This window comes from Bos grunniens, chromosome 28, assembly GCF_055505025.1.
Source record: "Bos grunniens cultivar Pamir isolate PY7600 chromosome 28, Bosgru_T2T1.0, whole genome shotgun sequence".
Taxonomy (NCBI): Eukaryota; Metazoa; Chordata; class Mammalia; order Artiodactyla; family Bovidae; genus Bos; species Bos grunniens.
The window spans coordinates 7008651-7033836 of record NC_141192.1 but is presented as its reverse complement, the minus strand read 5'-3'; the positions used below and the strand labels follow the sequence as shown (position 1 = coordinate 7033836).

Below are 25186 nucleotides of genomic sequence, written 5' to 3'. Positions count from 1 at the left end.
GAGTTTTCTCCACACAGTTCAAAAGCATCAATTCTTTGGTGCTCAGCTTTCTTTATAGTCCAACTCTCACATCCATACATGACCACTGGAAAAACCATAGCTTTGACTAGATGTACCTTTGTTGGCAAAGTAATGTCTCTGCTTTTTAATATGCCATCTAGGTTGGTCATAACTTTTCTTCCAAGGAGGAAGCATCTTTTAATTTCATGGCTGCAGTCACCATCTGCAGTGACTTTGGAGCCCCCAAAAACAAAGTCTTTCACTGTTTCTACTGTTTCCCCATCTATTTGCCATGAAGTGATGGGGCCAGATGCCATGATCTCAGTTTTCTGAATGTTGAGCTTTAAGCTAATTTTTTCACTCTCTTTCACTTTCATCAAGAGGCTCTTTAGTTCTTCTTCACCTTCTGCCATAAGAGTGGTGTCATCTCATATCTGAGGTTATTAATATTTCTCCCAGCAATCTTGATTCCAGCTTGTGCTTCATCCAGCCCAGTGTTTCTCATGATGTACTCTGCTGCTGCTGCTAAGTCGCTTCAGTCATGTCTGACCCTGTGCGAACCCATAGATGGCAGCCCACCAGACTGCCCTGTCCCTGGGATTCTCCAGGCAAGAACACTGGAGTGGGTTGCCATTTCCTTTTCCAATGCAGGAAAGTGAAAAGTGAAAGTGAAGTCGCTCAGTCATGTCCGGCGCTTAGCGATCCCATTGACTGCACCCTACCAGGCTCCTCTGTCCATGGGATTTTCCAGGCAAGAGTATTGGAGTGGATTGTCACTGCCTTCTCCGATGTACTCTGCATATAAGTTAAATAAGCAGAGTGACAATATACAGCCTTGATGTACTCCTTTCCTTATTTGTAATCAGTACACCTATACCTTATATAATATTGTACATCAACTATATGTCAATAAAATAAAAATTACTGTTATAACTTTTCAAAAAATAAATAAATTAAGTGCATTTTTCCAGCCACAGGGCCAAGCCCGAGGGGATTGAACAAGAAAGGTTTCGGCTAATGGGGCCTAAAAATTGCCCAGCATTCTAGGACTGCTCATTAACCTTCTCCTTGGCCTGAATCCCTATCTTGCTAACAGTAGATGGAGGGGGTCTGCTACAGGGGGATGGAGGAGGGGTAGTGTGGTCCCCCCTCCCGCCCCACTGCCCTCGCCCCTGCTGGGAGCCGGTTCCCCTCAGCTCTGCACCCACTAATTGGTCTCATTAGGAGGCGGGCGGGAGGCTCCAGCGGCGCCGATCCGAGCTGTGTCATCCGCTTAGCGCCCTTGCACCCCCGCCCGCGCCCCCTCCCGCCGCCGCCGCCCCCGTCGTCAGCTCTGCACTCGTCGCGCGCCCAGGGCATGCTCCGCGCTCCGGAGCCCGGCCTCGGCTGCGGGGAGCCGCACCACCCGCCCGCGGAGACATGGGGCACGGCCCGCCGGCCGTCCTGGCCCCGTGGATGCTGTTCCTCAGCCTGGGTGAGTGGCCGCAGCGTCCAGTGGGCCCGATGGGGACGAGAAATGGGTGCCAGCTCCGCCCGGGTGGACCTAGGGACAGCGCTGGACCTTTCGCTTCCAGAGTGGGGCTGGGGACCGGGGACGGGGACGGGGACCGGGCGAGGGGAATGGGAACTCTCGCTGCTCTTTGCTTCTTCAGAAGCAGCTTTGGCGGCTGCACTGGGGGCTGTGGGAGGGTATCCCCACTCCCCGTGTGACCTTGGCCAGGGACCTGTCCCTCTCTGGGTCTGCCCACCGATGAGGCTGAAATCGGCCGCTGCCTAGGTCCCAGACACCCCAGATGGTGCGTGTCCCTGACAAATCCAGCCCAGTCCGAGCGCACGGGCGGTGGTAGCCGCGGGACCTGGTGGGTGCGCTGGGGTCGGGGAGTGGGTACCGCCTGCCCGCTTGTGGGGCCAGACGGCGCGACCAGCGGGTGCGAAGCTGTCCCTCCGCGTTCCCAGCGGTCCTGTGTCTGTGTTCTCTCCCTAGCTCAGGCCAACTTCGCCCCCCACTTCTTCGACAACGGGGCGGGCAGCACCAACGGAAACATGGCCCTGTTCAGCCTCCCGGAGGACACGCCGGTGGGTGAGTAGCCCTGGCGCCTGCCCCGCATAGTCTCCCAGAGGAGCGGCCCACGTTCCCCTGGACACAGGGACCGAACCCGTGACTCCTCCGAACCTATCGGGAGGCCGAGCGCCAGGCGGCAGGCGCTCCCGGGGCGCCCGGTTTGCGCTCTGAATCCCCCGGGGCTGTAGCGGGAAAGGTCTCCACGCAGTCGTGGAGACCCGAGCCCGGGCAGTTCTAGAGATCCAGCCGCCAGCCCAGAGACATGACCAGCCCCAAGAGGCAGGTGGAGGTCCCCAGATCCGGGGCTCCTGACCCTCTGTATTTATGACCTTGAACAAAGCACTTACTCCCAGAGCCCCATGGCTCCAGGCTTTAAAACGGCCCAAGAACAGTGAACTCACTGGGATCTGCAGAGATGGGGGAGGAGGAGGGAGATTCGCACTTCCTCTCCTTCACTGGACGGGCAGAACCCTGAGAATAAGGACAAGCGCCTTTTCTTGTGTAAAGTGTACTAAGTGTAAGAGGAGCACCTGCTGAGAATTCTCTGAAGAACTCGTCCAAGCTGGGGAACAGTGCTACAGTTGGCTCTCCGCTCCACCTTAATGACTCCTCCCTTTTCCCTCCTCCGCCACCCCCAGTCTTGGCTCCAGGCAGAGACCCTAGAGTTAAACCCAGCAGCCCTGAAGCCCTCCGTAATCTATATTCTAGACTACAATCTGTAAAGCAGTGGCTACTGCCTGCTAACTGATAGCTGGGAAGAATAAAGAGGAAGAGAGGGAAGCAGCCAGTGCTCAGCGTGTCCCCTCTGTCTTCTTCCAGGCTCTCATGTGTACACCCTGAATGGAACAGACCCGGAGGGAGACCCTGTCTCCTACCACATCAGCTTTAACCCCAGCGCTAGAAGCGTCTTTTCAGTTGACCCCAATTTGGGAAACATCACCCTGATTGAAGAGCTGGACAGAGAGGTAGGGGGACCTGGGAGGAGCATTGCCTGCAGGTGTGCAGATGACCTCGGTGGGCTGGAAGGTTCCCTCAAGAGCATCCTTGGAGAGGTCTCATAAGTCACAGAAAATTCAGCCAGCAGATCAGCCCTGGTTTTAAGGACAGGTCTGACTTGGGTAAAAGTACAACCCTCTGTGCGCTCTGAGCCTGCGGGGGACAGACTGTGTTTCTCTTGTGAGACCCCATGCCAGGCAGGGGAGCCAGCTGCCTGGACCCCAGCTGTGGGGTGCTCCCAGCAGACTGCCCCAGCCCAGAGAAAGGAAATGGTGGGGACACAGCAGAGGAGGTGCGACAGTGCTGCCCCTGCCTGTCAACCCAGGGCAGGACCAGGGGACCTCGACACCCTTCCTTACTGAGGCCCCCCCCCCCGTGTCCCGGGGAGGGCTTGAGACACCACGGACCTGGATCTCTGAGGAACCGTAGGATACAGACCAGTGCAGCAGAGATGAAAGGGAGAAAGAGGAAAATTTTTAAAAGGATGAAAAACCCCTTCCTGCGTCCTCCAGCATACCAGTTAGCAACTCTCCTAGCAGGAGGGTGCAATCTGTTGGCACCCAAGCCCCCTGAGTTTATAACTCCTGATGGGTTAAACCCCAACCTGGTCTCAAGCATGAGCGTGGCCAGAGGTAACGGAGGAAGCTTTTGGCCACCTCGCCCTGCTCCAGGGCCCCTCTGATGTGCCCAGCTTCAGGGGTCCTCAGGGCACCTCCGACTCCCGGATCCTCACTCTGCCCTTGTGCTTCACAGAGGGAAGATGAGATTGAAGCCATTATCAGCATTTCTGATGGGCTGAACCTGGTGAGTGCACACTGCAGCCCCCCCCACACACACACACCCCACTCCACCCCCCTCACCCCCCCCCCCCCGCCTCTGAGCACTATGCCCTCCCCCAGGGGCTGGGGGTGGGGGCTCCCAGATGAAGTCCAACAAGATCTGCCCCAGTGAGCTCATAGGAGAGAGGGGATGGAAGGGAGAGAGCGGGAAGAGACAGACCTGCCTGCTGCCCTTCTGACGGAGCACCCCACATTCCTCAAGCAGCGCCTCCTCTATCCTGTGCCCCCTCACTCCTCCAGCCTGGCTCTTGGCTCCATCCTCATCACACAAGCTGAATACCTGGGCACGCATCCCTCCTCCCTACCTCTTCCTACACAGCTTCCACTTGCACCAATCCCTTTTTAGTGCTTCTCAGATAATCCCAGGGGCTCCCCTCCCTCCAAGGCTCCCAGACCCCAATCTGGAGCCACCACTGTGCAACACAGTCCTGCGTGGCCACAGTCCCCTGGCTCAGAAGGTGCTACCAGCTGCTCCCCACTACCCTCAGGATGGAATCCTAGTTTCAGACTGGCATTCGGAACACCCTCAGCCTCAACCAGCTTCTCTCCCACATTCACCCTACCAGCCGTCTAGCCCTAAATCTGCTTCCATTCTGTTCTCTGAACTCACCTGGCTTTTCACTTTGCATTTTGCCCCTGCTGCTGCTGCTTCCTGACATACCTTCCACCCCCTTTTCCCTCTCACCCGACAAATGGCTTGCTTCCCAGGCCTCCCTGGTGTCCTCCACTAGGCTGGGTCAGATGCCTCTTCTCGGAGCCCCTGGATGCAGCCACCTAGACCGGTGCCTTTAGCTAGGTTGGGGTGCATGGTGCCCCCAGAGTCGTGCGGTGCAGGCCCTTGCCCTCAGCTCCCAGCATGTCGCTGTTGTCAGGCTGAATGATAACACGCTTGTACATGTTGATCTTTGCCCACCACTCCACCCTGCAAATTTCATACCGTCAGACAGAACACAGTGCTTGGCGTCAAGTAGTTGCTTAATAATAATATGTGCTTCATGAATGACCAAAAGAGGGAAGGAAGAAGGGAGGAAGGGAAGGAAGGAGGGAAGGGGAAAGGAAAGGGAGAAGGGGGCAGAGACTACACCCAGGGTGTTAGAGGACATTGTTCCTTTATCACCCAGAAGGTCTCACTCTCCCAACTTCTGTCTGCTTTGCCTCTTTTCAGGTGGCGGAAAAAGTCACGATCCTAGTTACTGATGCCAATGATGAGGCACCCAGGTTTATCCAGGAGCCCTATGTTGTCCAGGTTCCCGAGGTGAGCGAGGGGCCCCCGAGCAGTGTTGATGGACTCCCACCAACCTGTGGCCTGTCCTCTGGACTGACCTGTGACCTGGCCAAGGGGAACTGGGCACCGGAGGGAAGAGCCCCTCCATCACTCACTAACCTCTGGAGACCCCTCCCCTCTGTGTCCTCCCCGCCACCTCCATTGCCGTCCCCTCATACATTCATTATTATTCCAAAGGAATGTTTATTTACCATTTTCCATTAGAATTTTAGTGTACTCTTATTGTGGAAGTGTGAAATATACAGACAAGTAGAAGTATAAAGAAGTATAAAGAGTTTAAAAGACCACTCTTAATCCCTGCAGCTTGAGACAACATTGTTAAATTTGGGGGAATCTCCTTCTCGTCAGTTCTGTGATTATAGGCTCTTGATTTCTGTTTGTTTTACATAGTTGTAACCACTAAACATATGCTTTCTGCAGTCTCTTTTTCACTGAATTTATAACATAAGCATGAAGTTGTAATCGTGAAGTTGGGGTACCTAACATTTTAATAGCTTTCCAGCATTTACTGAACTATTGCTTTATGTCTGGATATTAAAGGTGCTTTAAATTGTTGCCATCATAAGAAACATCAAACTCTGAACTTAAAAGTTCCTTTTCTCTGATGGGAACGACTTGAAATTGCTAGGTCAAAGCGTGGGTACATGTGAGGCATTGTCAAATTGATTTTCCAGAATGGAACCTGTTTGCCTTTACCCTGGAAGGTGGGAAAGGGTATGTCTCCTGGTTCCTGGCCCACACTGGGGATTCTTGCAGTTTTAGATGTCTGCTAATTCAGTAGGAGAAAGCTATTCTTTTTGGCTCTAAGCTGCACGTATGTGACCTCTGGTGATACTGAATATGCCCTTGTTTATTAACTGTTTCCAGTCATTTCATATTTAAACCCTTGGTCTTCTGGGAGCCCTAGATTTTTCTTTGCTCTTTCCCTGAAGCTGTTTTCAGAAGGAGGATGTCTGTGTGTTCCCCCTCTCCTGACCCCACTTTGACTCGAGTGTCTCCTCCACCAAGGCGCCTCCTCCTCTTCATGCTCCCTGGGTCAATGGCCGCCTTTCGCCTGTTTTTAGCCCTCACTCCCCTGACCCCACCTTTCCATGCCCCACACCCCAGCTCCCTGAGCTCCTGTCACTGCTCCTGGGACTGACCCTCTGTGGCTGTGGCCCCTCAGGACACACCTTCTGGGAGCAGTATCGCCAGGGTCCGAGCAGTGGACAGGGACACCGGGTCTGCAGGGAGTGTCACCTACTTCCTGAAGGTAAGGTGGGATGCTCAGGAAGTAACCAGGGGCCTGGGCTGGTGGGGACACCTGGATGGCCTCCGCCTCCATCCATCAGGTCAGTGCCTCAGCGATTCCCAAAGATTATCAGAGATGGTGCATCCCATTCCAGCGAGGTCTCGGTACACTCAGATGTGGGACCAACAAGTGGGGACACGAGACTGGCCTGAGCAGAAGCCATCTTCCCCTGACTGGCACATCCTGGCTCCCACTAAGCTGACCTGCCTTCCTTTCCCCAGATTTCAGGACCCTCACCTCACCACCGGCCAATCCCTTCCCCAGGAGATTGGGCATTTGGTACCCACACAGAGTAAAAGAAACCTGTCTGGGCCTAGAATTGTCAAGAGGAAAAAGGGAAGGGGAGGCAGCTCTCAGGAGGAGCAGAGCTGTGACACCCCCTCCCCGCCCTTGTCCATCCAATGCACTCTCTTAAAGGCAGAGACCCCACCCCATGTCTCCTGCCTCTCCCCCAGCTCCTCCAGAACCCATTGCCCTCCACCCCACAGCTGCTGTTTCCACAGCTCCTCCTCTTCTCTCCACTTTTAATCTCTCGCTTTCACAAATTTCAAGGTAGTATAGCTCAGTGGTTAGAAACCCTGGCAACACCCCTGGGCTCCACGGGTTCTGGAGAGATCCCACCACTTCCCCCACACAGGGGTTCAACCATTATGTGACTTTCCTGCTCAGCTTCCTCACGCATTGGGTGGGAAAGATGAAAGCACATCCTCATTGGATTGTGAGGATTCTGTGTGAACATGCTAAGTCGCTTCAGTCATGTGCAGCTCTGTGCAACCCCGTGGGCTGTAGCCCGCCAGGCTCCTCTGTCCATGGGATTCGCCAGACCAGAATACTGGAGAGGGTTGCCCTGCCCTCCTCCAGGGGATCTTCCTGAGCCAGGGATCGAGCCTGTGTCTCTCATGTCTCCCGCGTTGGCAAATGGATTCTTTACCACTGGTGCCACCTGCGAAGCCCGTTGTGAGGATTAAACCCATGAGAAGCTCCAGCAACAGCTCTTGACCCACAGTGACCCCCCCTTCAGATCAAAGATCACCTCCTGTCCCCACCTGACCTTCCCCACCCCCACCCAGATGCTGCCTGGCTGATCCACAGTCACTTAATGGTGGGATTGGAAGATCCTGAAGGTTCTGTCTCTACAGCTTTCAGCCCACACCTCCTCTAGGTTAGAGCATGCTGCTGACGTTTCCACCTGGGAACTCTGGGCCAGGGTTTAGCCCCAAGCTGGGCCCTGTTGTTTTCCAGCTGAGACCGAGAGAAAACCTGAGGCCCTGCTGGAACATCTTGGTTGGACTGAGGGAGGGGGACGGGAAGGCCTGAGCTCCAGGAAGGGGGACTCTGGAGACAGGAAAGCCTGAGTGCCCTGAAGTTGCACCTAAGCCCCTAGGTTGGAGTTCCTGTGACAAAGGATGGTGAAGACTCCCTTTCAGTAAGCAGAGCGGGTGCTCCTGGGCCGGGCCTGGGCCCGCCCCAAGGCCCAGCCTGCCCCTCGCTCTTACAGAATCCGCACCCCACCGAGTTCTCCGTGGACCGCCACAGCGGGGTGCTGCGCCTCCGGGCCGGGGCCATCCTGGACTTCGAGAAGGCCCGGGCCCACTTCGTCACTGTGGTTGCCAAGGTAACAGACAGGGAGGAATGGGAGCATCCAGGCAGTCCTCAGCCTCCGTCGGGGGGAAGCTGCCCTTGGATGGGAGCAGTTAGGTTCTACGGTGGAGGGGATGGACGGTACCACCGAGGCGGGAGTGGGGCTGCCGCTGCTCGGGATCTGTGTTGAGCAGACCCTGCCGGACGCAGACATATTCTTCAGGGACGCTGGTGTCTGTGGGTGGGAGAGGGCGTATTCCCTCTCGGGAGAGGGCGTCCGCCCCCTCAGGACTGACAGGCCAGCCTGCCCTCTGTAGGCCCAGTGGCCACTCCCTCACATCCCACACAGCCTGGCCTCTGGGCACCTCCATTTCTCTGTCCAGGCTCGTCCATCCTGCCTCTGCCTGTGTGACCAATTACCCACCCTGAGCCTCAATTTCCTCATCTGCCCACCCCAAAACTTGACTAAATTCCTCATATTTCTAAAGTGTGTGGTGTAGGGTTTGCAACTCAGCAGGCATTCAAATCAAGTGACTGCTCTTCCCCTCGAGGGCAGGAAACCCCAGCCTTCCTTCTCAGCCCCTGGTTTTCTTTTCCAGTAAAGTCCCTGCTGGTCACAGAGGCCGCAGGGCAGCCCCCTCAGTCTATGTCAGGAGGCCTGAGCCAACCCTGCCTGCCAGCTTCCCCGTGAGGGCTGGCTTGGTGGGTGCACACTTCTATGATGTACCCTCATGCGTGGGTCCACCTCATATTCTTTGAAGATTCTCAGGAGACTTTGCGGCTGGGCTCCTGGCTGGGAGGAGAGATTTTGGCCCTGACCCCCTCCTCCTCTGCTACTCTTCAGAGATGATCTCCCTGGAGAGAAACCTAACCCTCTTTCCAAAGGAACACTTTTGAGCACCTGCTGCGCACTGGCTGAAGACCTTCATGTGTTATCTCATTTAATTTTCCTAACACCCGTAGGAGGGGGAAAATTATCTCTAAGTGGCATAGAAGCACACAGAAATAGGGCGGGCAGCTGGCCTCGAGGCCAGTCAGTGGCAGGAGCCAGATTCCACGGGAGTCTGCTCGACTCTGGAGCCCAACCTCTCTTCCCTCTCTGATTCTTCTGCAGGATGGCGGGGGAAAGCTGCGAGGGGCTGACGTGGTGCTCTCGGCCACCACTGTGGTCACGGTCAATGTGGAGGATGTGCAGGACATGGGCCCCGTCTTTGTGGGCACGCCCTACTATGGCTATGTGTATGAGGACACCCTTCTGGTGGGTAGCTGCACCCCTCAACCCATGGCACCTCCAGATGCCTCCCGCCCTGTCCTTTGCACTGCCCAAGGGTCCCCTGGTGGAGATGGTTAGGCTCAGCCCAGGCTTGCTCGCCTCACATGGAGGCCAGTTCTGGATTCACTGACTCAGGCCACACATAGGCCGTTAAGGGGGAAGAAGAAGCTGCTCGTGTGTGGAGCACCTATTGGGTGCCAGGGCTGTGCCAGGCATGTCTTCACTCATCCACACTTACCCCAGCCTGGCTGCAAGTGTCAGCCCTTCCAAAGGGCTGTGAAGAGAGGTTGGGAGGAGAGCTGACGGTTTGGTTTAGAGGGGCCTTTCCCGCACCCTGCACAGGAGGTGAGGCGCCAAAGTTTTGCTTCCTTTCCTCCAGGCCAGTAGCCTTAGGCCCCTTGGGCCAGTCGTCCTCCCACAGTTTGCTGCTGCATCACCCTCGTCAGACATCACACACAGGCCCAGCTCAAAGGCTGTCTTCAGCCTCTGCCCCTTTTGGCCCCTCAATTTCCAACCCTGGGCCTGGCATCCAAGGGCCAGCCTGCCCTCCACCCAGGAGCCAGCAACGTCCTTTACTCAGTCCAGCCTGTCTCCCCACCCCACTCTTTTCCCTTCTCCTGGCATGTGGCCATGGGCACAATGCCCCTCATCTTTCTCAACTCAGCCCAGGTGCCACTTTCCCCTCTATGGTGCACCCATGTCTTACTATGCCCCCCAACCAGACCATGAGCTCCCAGCCAGCAGGGGCTAGGCTGGAGTCAACTCTCACGTAGCTGGCCGCAGTTCCAGAACTATCCGTGGAATGGAATTGCATCCTCTAGTCTCACTTCCCCAGTTTCTCATTATTTCCAACACGCTGAGCGCCGCTTATGTGCTGGGTCCAAGCTGAGAAACCACCTTTCCAAAAGTTGCAAGTTGAGTGGAGGAGATAGACAGAGAGGGAGAGAGAAAGGCCGGGCTTCCCCCATGGGGGCCATAGGGCAGAGCCAGGGGGAAGCCCAGACTGTCCTGCTGAGGAGCTAAGGGGGAAAGAGATGCCATGAACAGGGGGAGAAGACGGTCAGGAAGCAGCCATGAGCATGGGTAGCCCTCTGGGGTGAAGGGTCTGCCTAGGGAGGTAGGAGAGGGTGGCAGGCAGGGCTTGAACAGGGCTTGTCAGTTGAGACAGCTTTCCAAACACTTTGAGCAGCTCCTGCAGCTGCAGGACAAAATCCTAGTTCCTGGACTTTGCACTGGACCTCCTCTGCCTGGCCCCTCTCCTGGCTCTCCCTTCAGGTGCCTTTGAAGGCCAAAGACAGATGAGGCAGCAGGTGTGAGGCTGGAGAGTGGGCAAGAGAGGTGAGGCCTGAGGGTGGTGTGTCGGGGAGGAGGCTTGTAAGAGGTGTGAGGAGGAGGCCCAGGCAGGAGCCCTGAGTGTCCCTGGGCAGCGATGTGCCAAGCCATGTGGGGGGCAGGCAGCGGGGCTCAGGCTGTCCCTCCAGCCCTGGGAGGCCAGGGGGCTATGAGCTCCCTGCAGAGCAAGGATGGGGCCTGGCAGAGGCCTGACTCTCGAGTGTGGTGGCACCTCCCCTCTGTGATGGGAGCAGTATCTGGGGAAGGGAGAAGCCCAACCCCTGACATTGGCCTCAGGCAGCTGCTCCTGTTCCTCCCAGGGCTCAGAGGTCTTGACGGTGGTTGCCATGGATGGAGATCGGGGCAAACCCAACCGTGTTCTCTACAGTCTGGTGAATGGTGAGTCTGGGGCTCATTGCTGGGCTGTAGGTACACATCCCTGGGTGAGCAGGTTGAGATCCCCAGTCTCTGTGGGTCCCAGTTTCCTCATCCATAGGCCAGAAGGACAAGGTGCGTGGAGAGGAGAGGCTGGGTCCCTCCAGGAGGCGGCACGTCTCCTTGGGCATCTGCTGTGGGCCCTGCTTGTCGTTAAGTCCAGTAACAGGGAGCGGCGCATTGGGTGGGTAGGGGCAGTGGTGTTGCTGAGTGCAGCGCAGGTGGCACCAGCTCACGTTCCCTCACGCTCATGGCCGTACGCTCGTGATAGGAAACGGTGGCAAGCTTTCTTACACTCTAAATTGCTACTGTTTTTTCTCATTCCTTTAAATGTTTTGGCTTAGAGCATACTATTGAATTAAGTGAATTAAATACAGTGATGATTCAGGGTGTCCCTAATACTCACCCTGTGTATGGATGAGAAAAACTGAGGCTCAAAGAAGCTAAATCATCCCAAGTTCCCATTGGGCTTGAGTCTGCTGCCTCCTTCCACAGTTGGGCAACAACTGGGCAGGAGGAGCCAGCTCAGGGAAGGCTCTTCAGCCCTCGGTAGCTGGCACCCTCCAGGGGCCGCCACACCTGGTGCCTGGCCCCACACATGCACACGTCACCATGCCCTCACTCAGATACCGTCACTTCCTCTGACCCTGTCCCTGGGACATGCCTGCCGCACACTCCCCTTCCAGCAGCTCACACACGTGCACACGTGCACACATGCCCACCGTCACAGACAGGCTTCTCTCCCAGGCACGCAGACCCCTGACTGCCTTCCCTCCCCTCCACAGCTGCAAGCCTGCACGCAGCTACCACACACCCAGCCCACCCCGTCTCCTCTCCCATCTTCTTGCCTCTCTCTCTACTCCTGCTCCTCCTCCAGTCTTTTTCTTCCTTCTTCCCATTATTTTCTCTCCTCCCTCCCCCTTTTCTTATCTCCCTCCGTTTGTACCTCTTTATTTCTCCTTTCTCTTTCCATCACACCTACCCACACACCACACATGCATGCATGAGAGAAGCAAAATACTAGGGAACCTGGGAGCCGGAAAGTAGTGACTTGAAGTCCCAGCTCTGCACTCACTGTGTAACCTAAGACAAGTTACTGAGCCCCTCTGAGCTCAGCTTCCTCACTGGCAAGACACGGATAATAATACAGGAGACTTGAATGAAATACCCTGTGAGGCCTGGCATAACTCCCCTGCGCCACCGTGTGGCCTTGTTCAGAACTGCAGGGCACATCTCTCTGTGACAGGAAGTGATGGAGCCTTTGAAATTAATGAGACGTCGGGAGCCATCTCCGTGATGCAGAGCCCTTCCCAGCTACGGAGAGAGGTGTATGAGCTGCATGTACAGGTACCTCCCTCGATCTTGGCCTTCTCCACCAAAGGCGATAAGACCCTGGCCGCCCGCCTTACTCCTCAGGGCCCACAGTCAGGGGGAGGAACACCTGCAAGAGGTGGCACCTGGTGTGGGAAGCTGAGGCAAGGCAGAGAAGGCAGGATGGGAGCAGCAATGCCTTGAACGTGGGTAGGACCCAGGAAGCAGAGAGGTGTGGGGAGCATTGGTTGGTTGGGGCGGGTGGAGGCATTGCAACCGAGGGAAGCTTAGTGAGCCAAGGCTGGGTGTGAAAGCACATGATATACTAGGGGGACAATGAGGAGCAAGTGGGACTTGAGCCAAGAGGCCACATCAGCCTGTAATGCAGAAACAGTTGGACCCCAAGTGGGGGACAGAGGAGCAAAGGCTCTGAATACAAGGTATGGATTTTTCCTGCAACGGGGCCAGCTTTGTGGCCATGCAACCTGTGTGATTACACAGGGGCCACAATTAGAAGTGTCCCACGCTGGGCTTAATGCTTTGCTCTTGCTCTCTTGAAATTCTTAGCAATTTTCTAGCAAGGGGCCAGCTCTTTTCATTTTTCACTGAGCCTGCAAACTATATAGCTAGTCCTGCCCAAGAGCAGTGAAGAGCCATGGAAAGGTTTTGAACAGGATCGGAGTCTTGTAAACGCTCACTCTGACTGCTCACTAAACTAGAGGGATTCTCAGATTCAGAGAGCTTGGCAAACAAAGATTTCCAGGGCCCACTACCAGGGATAGGAATATAGTGTGTCTGGGGGAAACCCAGGACTCGGCATGTTTCGAGCTCCCAGGCGATTCTGGCACTAGTCCCGGGCTGGCATCTGAAAACCCTGGTCCCAACTCGGGTTTGAAGGGAATCAGATGAGGAGCAGGGCAGCAGAGCCATCAGCCCAGGTGATAGATGGCATGAGCCCGTGGGGGTGAGGGAAGATGGGATGGGAAAAATGGACAGGCTGTGAACTATGAAGGAGGCGGACACCACGGAATGTGGCTGTGAGGGGTCGGGGAGAGGAGAGGGAGGGAAGAAGCCAGTGTAGATCCACACCATCAGAAACACAGGAGGGGAGGCAAGTTGAATAGGACAGGCATGATGCGTATTGGTGCCTTGGGGACATTCAAGTTGAAAATCCACACCTGAGTGTACAGGTTTGAGCTTCCGACAACATCCACATGCAGGTAGCTGTGAAAGGCTAGGAGGGAATAAGACTGCCCAGAGGAGGGCTGGGGGGAGAGAGGAGCCAGTAGCTGGGAACACCACTGCTGGAGCATCCCGACTAAGAGTGAGGAAGGGGGAGGAGCAGGTGAAGGAGGGATGGGGGTCAAGGCCAACCTGCAGTGTGGAGTCACATTAGCCGAGGGGACGGAGCACGCGGGAGGGTGAGGGAGAGTGGCCATGCCACATGCGGTGTGGGGATCGGCGTGAAGGGTCTGACTTGGGGACAGGTCGACAGCTGAGTGGGAGGAGAGAAAAGGAGGCAGAGGAATAAGTTCTAGAAAAGAAGAGTGGGGCTTCCCTGGTGGCCCAGCAGCGGGGACTCCACCCTTCCCATGCAGGGGTCATGGGTTCCATCCCTGGTCAGGGAAGTTCCAAATGCCTTGGAATGTGGCCAAAAATAAATAAATAAATAAATTTTTTTTAATTAAAAAGAAGAGTTATGAAGCAGCTAATGTATGACAGAGTGGAGTCCAGGAGGGTGATTAGAGGACAGTAATTTGAAGGCCAGAGCCTGCTTATAGGAAGGGGGAGGGAGCCCTTCCAGGCCTCACGTGACATTTGCTACATGCCCTTGAGGTACCTGTGGACACTCAGCCCTGGCTTGCAGGCTGAATTAGTCATCCACGCTGCATCACCCCACCTACCTTCCCTGCAGCCTCCCTCTAGCAAGTGGACACAAGGGCAGAATATGGCAGAGCTAGGGTTTGAACCTGTGTCTGGCTACAAGAAGGGGGCGGTATGATGCAGTGGAGAGGGCACTGACTAAGGAATCAGACGCATCTTCTAGTCCAGCTGTGTGACCCCTGGTGACCACCTGACCCCTCCCGCCTCATCTGTAAAACAGGACTAGTAACAGTACTAAGTTTCCTAGGACTGTTGTAATGTATTACCACAAACTTATTGTCTTCAAACAACACATATTTAAACACTGCAGTTGCTGTGGGCAGGAATCTAGGTCAGCTTAGTTGGGTCCGCAGTTTCAAGGTCTCTCACGCGGCTGCCAACAGATATTCAGCCAAGACCGGGTTCTCATCTGAAGGCCCAACAAGGGAGGATGAGCTTCTGGGCCCACACGGATTTTTGGCGGGATTTGCTTCCTCTCGGGCTGTTGGACTAAGAACCTCTCCAGCTGTCGACTGGAGATCACCATTAGTTCCTCGAAACATCAGAGAAGCTGTCAACAGAGCTGTCTGCTTTGCTAAAAAACAGAAGTTATGATCTAATCTAATCACAGAATGATATTTCATCACCTCTACTGTATTCTATCAGTTTGAAGCAGGTTCCTAGGCCAAGCCACACTCAAAAAGAGGAGATTACACGGACTTCTCTGGTGGTCAGTGGCTAAGAGTCCATGCTCCCAGTGCAGGGTGCCCAGGGTTCAGTCGCTGATCAGGGAACTAGATCCCACATGCCTTGACTAAGACCTGGTACAAACAAATAAATTTTCTTTTTCTAAGAAAAGAGGAGATTACATGAGGGCATAGATACCAAGAAGCAGGGATCACTGGGGCCGTGCTGGAGTCAGCCTGCCACACAGCCGTAGCCACCTGTCCCCACCCAGGTGACTGAGGTCAGCTCTGCAGGGACTCCAGCTGCCCAGGCCATGGTGCCTGTCACCATCCGGATCGTGGACCTCAACAACCATCCACCGACATTCTATGGGGAGAGTGGACCCCAGAACAGATTTGAGCTGTCCATGTATGAGCACCCGCCCCAGGGGGAGATCCTTCGGGGCCTCAAGATCACCGTCAATGACTCAGACCAGGTTTGTGGTCCTGCCCTCCACCTGTCTTCCTGAAAACCGCCGGGGCCCGAGGCCCAAACCTTTCCTGCTGATGTCACCAGGGCTGGAGGGTCACAAAAGGAATGAGGCAAGAGTGGGTAACCAAGAGGGAGAGGAGGGAGGGTAGGTAACCAGAGACTAGCTGCATGGCCTAAAGATATTCACAATCAATTAAAAAGAAAAGCCAGTCAGAAAAAAGCACCTCTGGGAGTTTCCTGGTAGCCTAGTGGTTAGGATTCCCGGCTTTCGGTGCCAGTGCCCAGGGTTCAACCCCTGGCTGGGCGATGTCCTGCAAGCCATGCATGAGGCCTTAAAAACTAAAAGCACCTCTGTGTCTAACCCTCCAGACACTGTGACTGTGTCCTGTGCCCAGCGCAGGGCTGGGCTTTCTGTGCTTGTTTCTTCGCTTAGTCCTCATAGTTCACTCAGCTTTTCTGATTCTTGATCACCTCTCCTAAGAATACTTACCTCCCAGGGTCAAGGGCATGCAAAGTCTCCTTGCACAGCATGACTCTATAATGAGGTTCATTCTCATTCATCTTCCCTGTTTCTGCTCTCCAAACTGTTACCCAGGGAGCCAATGCCAAATTCAACTTGCGGCTGGTGGGACCTGGGGGCATCTTCCGAGTGGTCCCACAGACGGTCCTGAATGAAGCCCAAGTCACGATCATTGTGGAGAACTCAGCCGCCATTGACTTTGAAAAGTCCAAAGTGTTGACCTTCAAGGTAAGTGATGCTGTGCACGACCTTGAACGGGGGGAGGGGTGTCACAGTAGTACCTAGATTCATCCTTGGGGGTCTCTTGTCGCCCCCTACCCCTCCTAGCCCTACTCTTTCCCTCTGCTCCCCCTTCTGACTTGGGGAGCAGTGGGGAGAGGAAAAGTATGATGCGAGAGCTCCCCTCTACTCCACAGCCTCACTGAGCTCCAGTGTCTGTCTACAGCTCTCCCCAGGAATGCAAGGAGGAGGGTGGTCCAAAGAAAAACCACCCATGTAATGTGCCCTGCGAACAGACTGAGAGAAAAAACTCTGATCATCAGGAGAGATGTTTTCTTATTTGCACTCGACATGCCAATTGTTCTGTTAAAAACTTTAGCAAAGGATGAGAAAAGTTCCCTTGCATTTGGAATTATTCAAAATGATAAACACAAAAAAATAATGTATATTTACATAAATATGTAAATAAATATGGGGGTTGACCCAAAAGTTCATTCGGAATTTTCCATAAGATGTTGGATGTTGTGGAAAAATGCAGGCAAACTTTTTGACCAACCCAATATTAATAAAAAGAAAAAGTACTTTGCTGATATTAATTTAAATTGTTATAATTTATAATTATACATGCATACATATTGCTAGCTAACATCATACTTAAAAGTGAAATTCTATACAACATTGTTAATCAACTATACTTCAATCAACCAATGAAAGTGAAATTTTAAAAGTATTCTTTGAAGTCATAAACAAAATGTGGATACCTGCTGTTACCAATATTTTTCAACACTGTTCCTAGAATTAAACGTTATTCCTAAATAAGAAAGGAAATAAAAGGTACAGTCACTAGAAAGGAAGAGATAAAGTTATCACTGTTTTTAGATGATGTGATTGCTTGCTTAGAAAAATCTAAAAGAAATGATCAGAACATTGTTAGATACTGCAAAGTGGCTAACATGATGGATTACAAAGTTAGGTCACAAAATCTAATAATTCTCCTGCATTCCAAAAAAACAGCAATGAGAATAATGGAATTAGAGATCACTTTTATAAGAACAACTAATAGATAAAATTCCTAAGAGTTACCATAACAAGATTGGACCATATAAAGAACAAAAAATGTACAAATTTAACAAAAAGATAAAAGAAGGTGAGAAATACAAAGATAAACCCTGTTCAAAAATGCAAATTCTCATCAGGTTAATAAAGAATCCAATGCCACTTCAATTAAGTCTTACCCAAAATTTCCTTAGGGGAGGACGTAGGGGACTTGACACAATTATACTGGCTTTTATCTGGAGAAACAAAACGATAAGAACAGTCAGGGAATTTGGGAAAAAAAGAGTATGAGGCAAGAATTTGCTCTAACAGATATTAAATTATATTATGAAGCAAAGTTGCTTTAAATTGAAAGCAAAAAAAAAAAAAAGTAATATGCAAACCAATGGAGCAAAAGAAACTGGTTCTCATGCAAATGCCAACTCTAAGGAACCCGGCGGTCAGTTGCCCGGCGGGGGGGGCGGGGCGGAGGAGGGCGGGGGAGGGGGATGATGTTTGCCTTAGAGGTGCCCCCTGCAGGTGGCGGCAGGAATAGCTGGCTGGCCGCAGAGAAACTGGGAGGCAAGGCAGGTGGATGCCGGGTGATACCGAGACAGGATGTGACAGGCTCTCTGCAGAGCAACTGCCATCCAGACAAGTCTTCCTTTTCCTTCCTTCCCCAGCTCCTGGCCATTGAAGTGAACACCCCAGAGAAGTTCAGCTCCACGGCGGATGTCGTGATCCAGCTCCTGGATACCAATGACAACGTCCCCAAGTTCACCTCCCACTACTACGTCGCCAGGATCCCAGAGAACGCCCCCGGGGGCTCCAACGTGTTGGCTGTCACAGTGGGTTGGGGGCTGCCCCAGGGACTGGGGGTGGGGTTGTGAGCCCCACTGAAGGGGGCCCTTGTGAAGTCAGACAAACCTGGGCTCCTGTTTGATTCGATAAACCCACATTCATTGGCTGTGTCCTTGGACAAGCTACGTGCCTTCTCTGAGCCTCAGTTTTCCTTCAGTACAATGGGTATAACAGCACTTCTCAGGATGATAATGAGGACACGTAACGATAAGTAGAAGGCCTTCCAGATCTGGTTCCTCCAACGCTTTAGACCTGAGGCAAAACTAGGGCTCCAGAGCAGGCCTCCAGTTCTCCCCAGCGGGTCAATCCTCCCACCCCACCCAAATCCTCATGTGGCCATTGAAAGCAAGAGCTGCCAACATGCCCTGACAAAGGGACCTGGGCCACCGGGAGCTTTCTCTCTTCCAGGCCGTGGATCCAGACTCAGGTCCCTGGGGTGAAGTCAAATACTCCATTTATGGATCTGGGGCAGACCTGTGAGTAGATCCAGAAACGCAGTCAGGGCCTTGGGTAAGGGATTTGGGAGGCTGAGGGTGGAGGAGGATCTGTGCTGAAGGCAGATCTGGGCCGAACGGCACCTGGGCTGGGGAGGTGAGCCTGGGGACCGGGAATGAAGGGCAGCTGTAGAGAGCCCAAGGCAGAGGGGATACACCTGATGAGGTGCATCTGAGAGAAGTAAGGTCATCACCACAATCTGGAGCTGGGACTCATGGCCCCAGGGCCAGGCAAGCAGTGCTGGGCTAGGGAGAGGCAGGCCATGGGAGGAGAAGGAAGGGCTGTAACTCGGGTGAAGTTCAAAATTGATAGTAAATAGATGAGTGGCCCTGCCTCCCTGAGTCAGACTGTGAGGATGTGGGGAGGAACAGATGGGATGCTCAGAGAAGCTGCCCAATGCATCGCCGCCTCTTCTTGGAGGCGGCTCCTTACTGCAGGCACGTGTGTGCACACGTATGTACGTGTGCATGCTTCTGTACACCCTTGCTGCACTCTCTGTGCCCGGCAGCTTCCTGATCCACCCGTCCTCCGGGATCATCTACACCCAGCCCTGGGCCAGCCTGGACGCTGAGGCCACTGCCAGGTATAACTTCTATGTGAAGGCGGAGGACATGGAGGGCAGGTACAGCCTGGCCGAGGTGTTCATCACGCTGCTGGATGTCAATGACCACTATCCCCAGTTTGGAAAGAGCGTCCAGGAGAAGACAATGGTGCTGGGGACCCCGGTGAAAATTGAGGTGAGCTTCAAAAGTGGCCGAGCTGTCGCCGTGGCTTGGTCACTGTGCACTTGGCCACCTGCAGGGCCCTCAGAGCCTGTCCTCTCCCTGCCCCGCCCCAGCGGGCTTAGGTAGCTTCCTGCCTTAGTATCTTGGGCCCACTGTGGGAGCCAGCCACTTGTCCAGTACTGTCCGAGAGGATCTGTGGACCCAATGCTGGCAGCTTGTGTATGCTTCTGGTTAGAGCCCCATGAGGACCCTCCCTTCAAGCTTTGCAGGAGTGACTGGCCTGGGGAAGCAGGGTCCCATGGCATTTCCCCATGTGAGCTTCCGACAGGCTAGAAGCCATGACTCAGCTTACCAGGCCGCCCAGCGTCCGGCTGTTGTATCCAGGAGCTGCTAGCCAGTTGCTCAGAACCTGGCTGGAGATGCTGCTGCCTGCCGGGCCCCTCCACCCTCTCACCATGGACTGAAGGCTGGCCTCGCCCCTCCGTGGGCACCAACCACATGACGATGCCAGGCTCTGCGTGAGCCCCTGACTCTGGCCATCCTGGATCTGGCACTTCCGGAGTCACTGTGGCTAACTCCTCCCTGCTCCCCTCAGCAGCCACCAGCAACCCCCACACCAGCAGCCTGGCCGTTGCCCCAGCAGTGCCCACTCCCTTCCTCTCTGTCCTTGCTCTGCCCACCCCTGGTGTGGCACTGGCCAGGTGTGAGCCTGGTGCTGGTGTCTAAATCTCCATCATTCTTAGACCAAAAAAAAAAACCTTTGTTCCTGCAGCTGCAAGTGGCGCTGTGGCTTAAGAATGTCTTTTCAAATATCTTGGACTCCTGAAATAGGCAATGATTTTTAAGGTACTTTATATACCCCTAGTGGTTCAGATAGTAAAGAATTTGCCTGCAATGAAGGAGATCGGGGTTTGGTCCCTGAATTAAGAAGATCCCCTGGAGAAGGGAATGGCACCCCACTCCACTATTCTTGCCTGCAGAATTCTATGGACAGAGGAACCTGGCAGGCTGCAGTCCATGGGACCGCAGAGAATGGACATGGGTCACAAAGAATTGGACACGACTTAGAGATTAACATTTTCACTGTATACCCCCATGCCCACCTCCACCCAGAATTAACCTCTGAGAAAGAAGATATTATTGCCACTTTACGGATTAAAAAATGGAGGCTCGGGCAGGTGGCATGTTCGGCTGGCCTGAGCTCACACAGCTGTCCGCCTGCTTTCACAGCACTGCTCCTCCACTGCTCTGCCTTCCCATGGAGGAAGCATGGACCCCAAAACCCAACAGGCTTGACTCTGGACCCCAGCTCCCCTCCTTCTCCCTCTCCATCCTTACTCAAGACGCTCAGCCTCCGAGCTTTTTGTTTCTTACCAGCACTGACTTGAAGGGGCTTGTTCTGAGACTGACAGCACATGTATATAGCCAATGTATATACATTGTATATACATGTATATATACATACATGTATATATAGCACATGTATACAGACCCGGCTCATGCACTTCCTGTCCCAGCTCCACTCACTCAAAATAGGATTAGGGCCATTTCCCATCAACCCAGCAAACCGCATATGACCTGTCGGTTCAGCCAGGGGACACAAATAGGACCCTCAGAGTCCAGCTCCGCCTATCCCTCCCCGTGCACAGGCTACAGACCAGGACGCAGAAGAGCCCAACAACCTAGTGGACTATTCCATCACCCACGCAGAGCCGGCCAACGTGTTCGACATCAACGCACACACGGGGGAGATCTGGCTCAAGAACTCCATCCGATCCCTGGATGCCCTGCACAACATCACGCCCAATGGGGACCGCACGTGGTCCCTAGAGGTGCAGGCCAAGGACCGTGGCTCCCCATCCTTCAGCACCACGGCCTTGCTCAAGATTGACATCGTAGACACTGAGGTGAGTACAAAGCCCACGTAGAGGGTTGGTCAGAGGCCAGCTCAGACCTCCCTGCAACATGGCCAGAGAGAGAAAGACCACCTTCCTCCAAAGACACACACCCAGTGCTCACAGAGACTACCTGTGCCATCCAACGCACAGGCTTTGACTCAGGTCGAAATACCAGTTTCAACACTTTGTAGCAGTGTGACTTTGCTAAGTCTTTCCCCTTCCTGTGAAATGGGACTCACGATGCCTCCTTCACATGCGTGTTGAAAGGCAGAAGTAAAATCATGTGCGGTTCTCAGCTCAGTGTCTGGCAGGAAGTCATCCCTTAAGAGGTTCCTAATACACTTGGGCAGATATGAACCCCCCGACCCCCATCAAAGGGAAGCAGTGCTAGCTAATACAGGAGTTCCTCATCCAATCCAGCCTGCATTGTATTTTCTCTGTGTGTGTGTGTGTGTGTGTGTGTTTTTTTTTCTGGAATAAAGCCCATAGTTCTCATCAGATTCTCTAGGGGACGACTGACCCCAGAGAGCTTAAAACCATCTGGCCTAAGGGAGCTCAGGGCCCCTCCTCTGTCCTCTGGGCACCTCTCTTCCAGATGCTGTCCCGAAGCCCCATGGCCGCCTTCCTGATGCAGACCAAAGACAACCCCATGAAGGCTGTGGGTGTGCTGGCTGGCATCATGGCCATCATTGTGGCCATAACGGTCCTCATCTCCACCGCCACCTTCTGGCGCAACAAGAAGTCCAACAAGGTCCAGCCGGTGCGGCGAGTGCTCCGCAAGCGGCCCAGCCCTGCACCCCGCAGCGTCCGCATCGAGTGGCTTAAGTTCCGAAGGACCAAGGCCGCTGACAAGTTTGTGCTCAGAGAGGCTCCTCCCAATGAGAACTGCAACAACAACAGCCGCGGAAGCACACCAGCCCCCCAGGCCCCCGCTCCCCCTCCGCCACCCAGCCCGGCACCCAGCGTGGGCCAGGCCCCCTGGACGGTGCCTACCGTCTCCGGCTCGCTTGCCCCTCAGCAGCCCCGACAACCATCACCAAAACCCAGGGCCGTGGCGAAACGCAAGGCCGTGGGAAGCCCCGTCCAGTCAGCTCTGGTCTCTGAGCTCAGGCAAAAGTTCGAGAAGAAGAATCTACACAGCAAAGCTTACTTCTAGACTGTGTCCTGTGGCCCCTCTCTCCCCACTCCAGTTGCCCTGATGCCTGGGCCACGCTCCGCAACTCTGCTCCTTAGGGTCACCCCTGTTTTGTACAATGGTGTAACCCCCATAACCAGGGCTCTGGACAGTGCCTTGGGCAAAGGATTTATTCCTCTGGCTACGACTGCAATTGGGAAATACTTCCCCATCACCCAACTCCTCGGCACATGTGCAACGCTCCCCGTACAGCAGAGGCTGGGCAGCAACAAGGAGCCAGATTGACATCTTCTATCCTCCAACTCCAGACCTCACAGTGTCGCTTGGGTCCTGCTGGGGCCCCAGCTTTCTTAGTTTGGGAGCAGAGCCCTGTCCACACGTGACAAGGTTGACTAGCACCTGGATCCTGAAGCCTCCAGCTAAGAGCAGGAGCAGAAAAAGGCTCAGGGGCTGACTAAGGCTGAGGGTCAGCGAACCTTGCAGGCTGTGGGAAACCAGATGCAGCTAGAGGGTGAGGATGCGCTGAGAACTTGCCGACTGTGGGCCTGCGCCTAAAAGCCACTGGAGGGTGAGGTTGGGGTCTGGGCAGAGACTGGGCGCCCCTGCTGTGCCCCCTCGGGACCAGGGGCACAGAGTTATAAGATGGACTCTGTGGGAGTGAGGGCAGCTGCCCCAGCCAGGGCTGCCCTGGGCCCAGAGATGGCTGGAGCCAAGCTGGTTGCCCCAGAGACATCCGCAGGAGCAGCAGGTACCCTTAGGAGCTGTCCCGCTAGAAGTCCTTGAGACAGAGCAGGGCTGAGATCTGGGGAGACTTCTGTTTTATCCAGCTCTTCTGCTGACGTGTGATAACCTTGGGAAGGCTCATCCTCTTTCTCATCTGGAAAATGAAGAACGTGAATCAGCCTTATTCACAGGCCTGGGGTGAGGATCAAAACAAGTAGGGGTGATGAGGGCTTTAACCACGTGCAAGACAGCACAAAAAGGAAGTGTTTTTCCCCTGGCCGGTTCTCCGGGGTGCAGCTCTTCCACAAAGTATTAGGAACCTCCCAGCTGTTCTGCCAAGCACCCGCAGGAGGCGCTGTGCTAGGGGTAGGGTACTGCCACTGATCCAAGACGGCTGGAGCTGGACCATGGCACAGCTTCCCTTCCACGTCTCCTCCCCATCCCCACCTCCCCCAACTACATCCCCCATGCAGCCCAGGCCAGCCGTTGTTAGAAAGAACCAGAGCTGGGCCGCACAGCCAGCCGAAGCTCCATCTTGCCAAGATGACGCAAACGAGTTCCCGAGAGGGAGCGTGATCGCCAGAGGTCACAGAAGTTTGGCGGCAGGAACCTGGTTTGAGGGCTCTGGGCTCCTTAGCATGTCCCTCTAGTCGGATCGCACCTCCTCTGCTTGTGACCCCCGCCCCCACCAGATGACGTGCAAGCTTCGCTTAATGCAAAGAAGTTCCATCTGATTTTAAGGACACTTGCCAAGAGGAGATACAGATACGTGCCTAGAGAGAGAAACAGAACAGTTCCTTGCATTTCACTCCACTCACTCATAACCCCTCTAGGATATGTCTGTGAATTTAACCACAGATTGTATGCGTATGTGGTTTTCTTGATTTCTGAGCTGGTGTTTGGAGGTGTTACTCAAATGTGTTGGTGTGCAAGCTCCTTGCTGGGGTTTCTGCAGTCCACAACTCAGGGTGTATTAACAGCTGGGCTCTAACAAACTAGGAGCCCAGGCTGAACAAATGGGTATGGGTTTCAAGACTAGATTGGATCATGTTTGCCCTTCACAGGGAATGCAGCATCCTTACAACTTGCATGCGGCCAACCTTTTTTGTAAATGATCAATAAAATCTGTTAACCAAAAGCCAACCTGGCCTCCAGCTCCTGCCTTTTTTAAAAAAAATTCTGCCACTCCTGCAGCATGCAGGATCTTAGTTTCCCAACCAGAGATCAAACCTGTGCCCCTGCATGAGAACACAGAGTCTTAAACACTAGACCACCAGGGAAGTCCCTCTGGATCCCTGTCCAACATCAGTGTTAGCTGACTTGTAGAGGCCGATCTTCCTGATAGCCAAGATCAGGGCTGCTGTTTGGTTCTTTTAACGGATCCATCCCCCAACTCCCAGATCCGACTGTGGAAGGCTGCAAAAGTTTTTCCAAATTGCCATGCATACATCTCCAACAAACGCATTTGTGGGGCTTGTCTCCCTGAGTAGTCATGGCCTGGACGGGGCTTTTCTCTCAAGCAGGACAAGCCCCAGCAGGGCTTCCTGGGGAGGAGTAGGGTCTGGAGCTAGAACTAATTATCCCAGCCCAGCCCAGAGAGGGCAGGTGTGGGCATGGAAGCCCACGCATGGAATCAGTGTCGTCTCTGGGACAGTGGCACTGGGTTGGAAGCTCAGGAGAGCATCAGGGCCCAAGGGTGGAGAGTGGAGCTCCAGGACAAGCCCGGGAACTTGAACCAAGGCAGAGTCAATCTTGGAAACTAGGCACATGAGCAACTCTTGTGCTGGAAAGTATGGGCAGAGTGCCTCATTGCCAGCACAAGCCATGCTGAGAAAGAGGAGGAAGATATGGTGGACCCGTAAGGGACCCGCAAAGGTGGTGGCACTGGAGGAGACCCCAGACCAGTGGGAGTGAGCGTGGGCCAGTGCCACTGCAGGGGATGGGGTGGGGGCAGGGGCAAGGGGGTGCCTGGCCAGTCACACTGGGGCAAGCACAATGTTGCACCTCAAGGCAAAGAGCTGGGAGGCAGGGTGACGGGTGGGCAGGCTGTCCCACTCTTGGGTCTCCAGGGAGTCTGTAGAACAGTGTGTGTTTCTTCCTGTGGTTGAGCTCAGACTTTCTAATTATCTGAAATAACATTGTGCTTTAC

At 54.2% G+C, this 25186-nt stretch overlaps 1 protein-coding gene across 3 annotated transcripts; it reads left to right on the top strand.

Moving 5' to 3' along the window:
* The first annotated feature begins 1358 nt into the window (after nt 1-1358).
* CDHR1 (cadherin related family member 1) lies at nt 1359-24180 on the top strand. 3 transcript variants are annotated; one of them, XM_086381202.1, is made up of 17 exons: nt 1359-1474; nt 1985-2080; nt 2882-3027; nt 3812-3862; nt 5063-5152; nt 6348-6434; nt 7972-8088; nt 9169-9312; nt 10980-11058; nt 12341-12441; nt 15227-15430; nt 16022-16174; nt 17884-18048; nt 18470-18537; nt 19065-19293; nt 20931-21188; nt 21775-24180. In XM_086381202.1, the coding sequence occupies exons 1-17, from the start codon at nt 1420-1422 to the stop codon at nt 22333-22335; spliced, it is 2604 nt and encodes an 867-aa protein (XP_086237328.1). In that variant the 5' UTR covers nt 1359-1419; the 3' UTR covers nt 22336-24180. The 3 variants fall into 3 exon arrangements, with proteins under 3 accessions (XP_086237328.1, XP_086237327.1, XP_086237326.1); XM_086381201.1 differs by lacking the exons at nt 1359-1474; nt 1985-2080; nt 2882-3027; ... (1 more) ...; nt 5063-5152; nt 6348-6434 and having other exon boundaries at nt 7655-8088; nt 21662-21952; XM_086381200.1 differs by lacking the exons at nt 1359-1474; nt 1985-2080; nt 2882-3027; ... (1 more) ...; nt 5063-5152; nt 6348-6434 and having other exon boundaries at nt 7659-8088; nt 21739-24180.
* Nucleotides 24181-25186: the final 1006 nt, after the last annotated feature.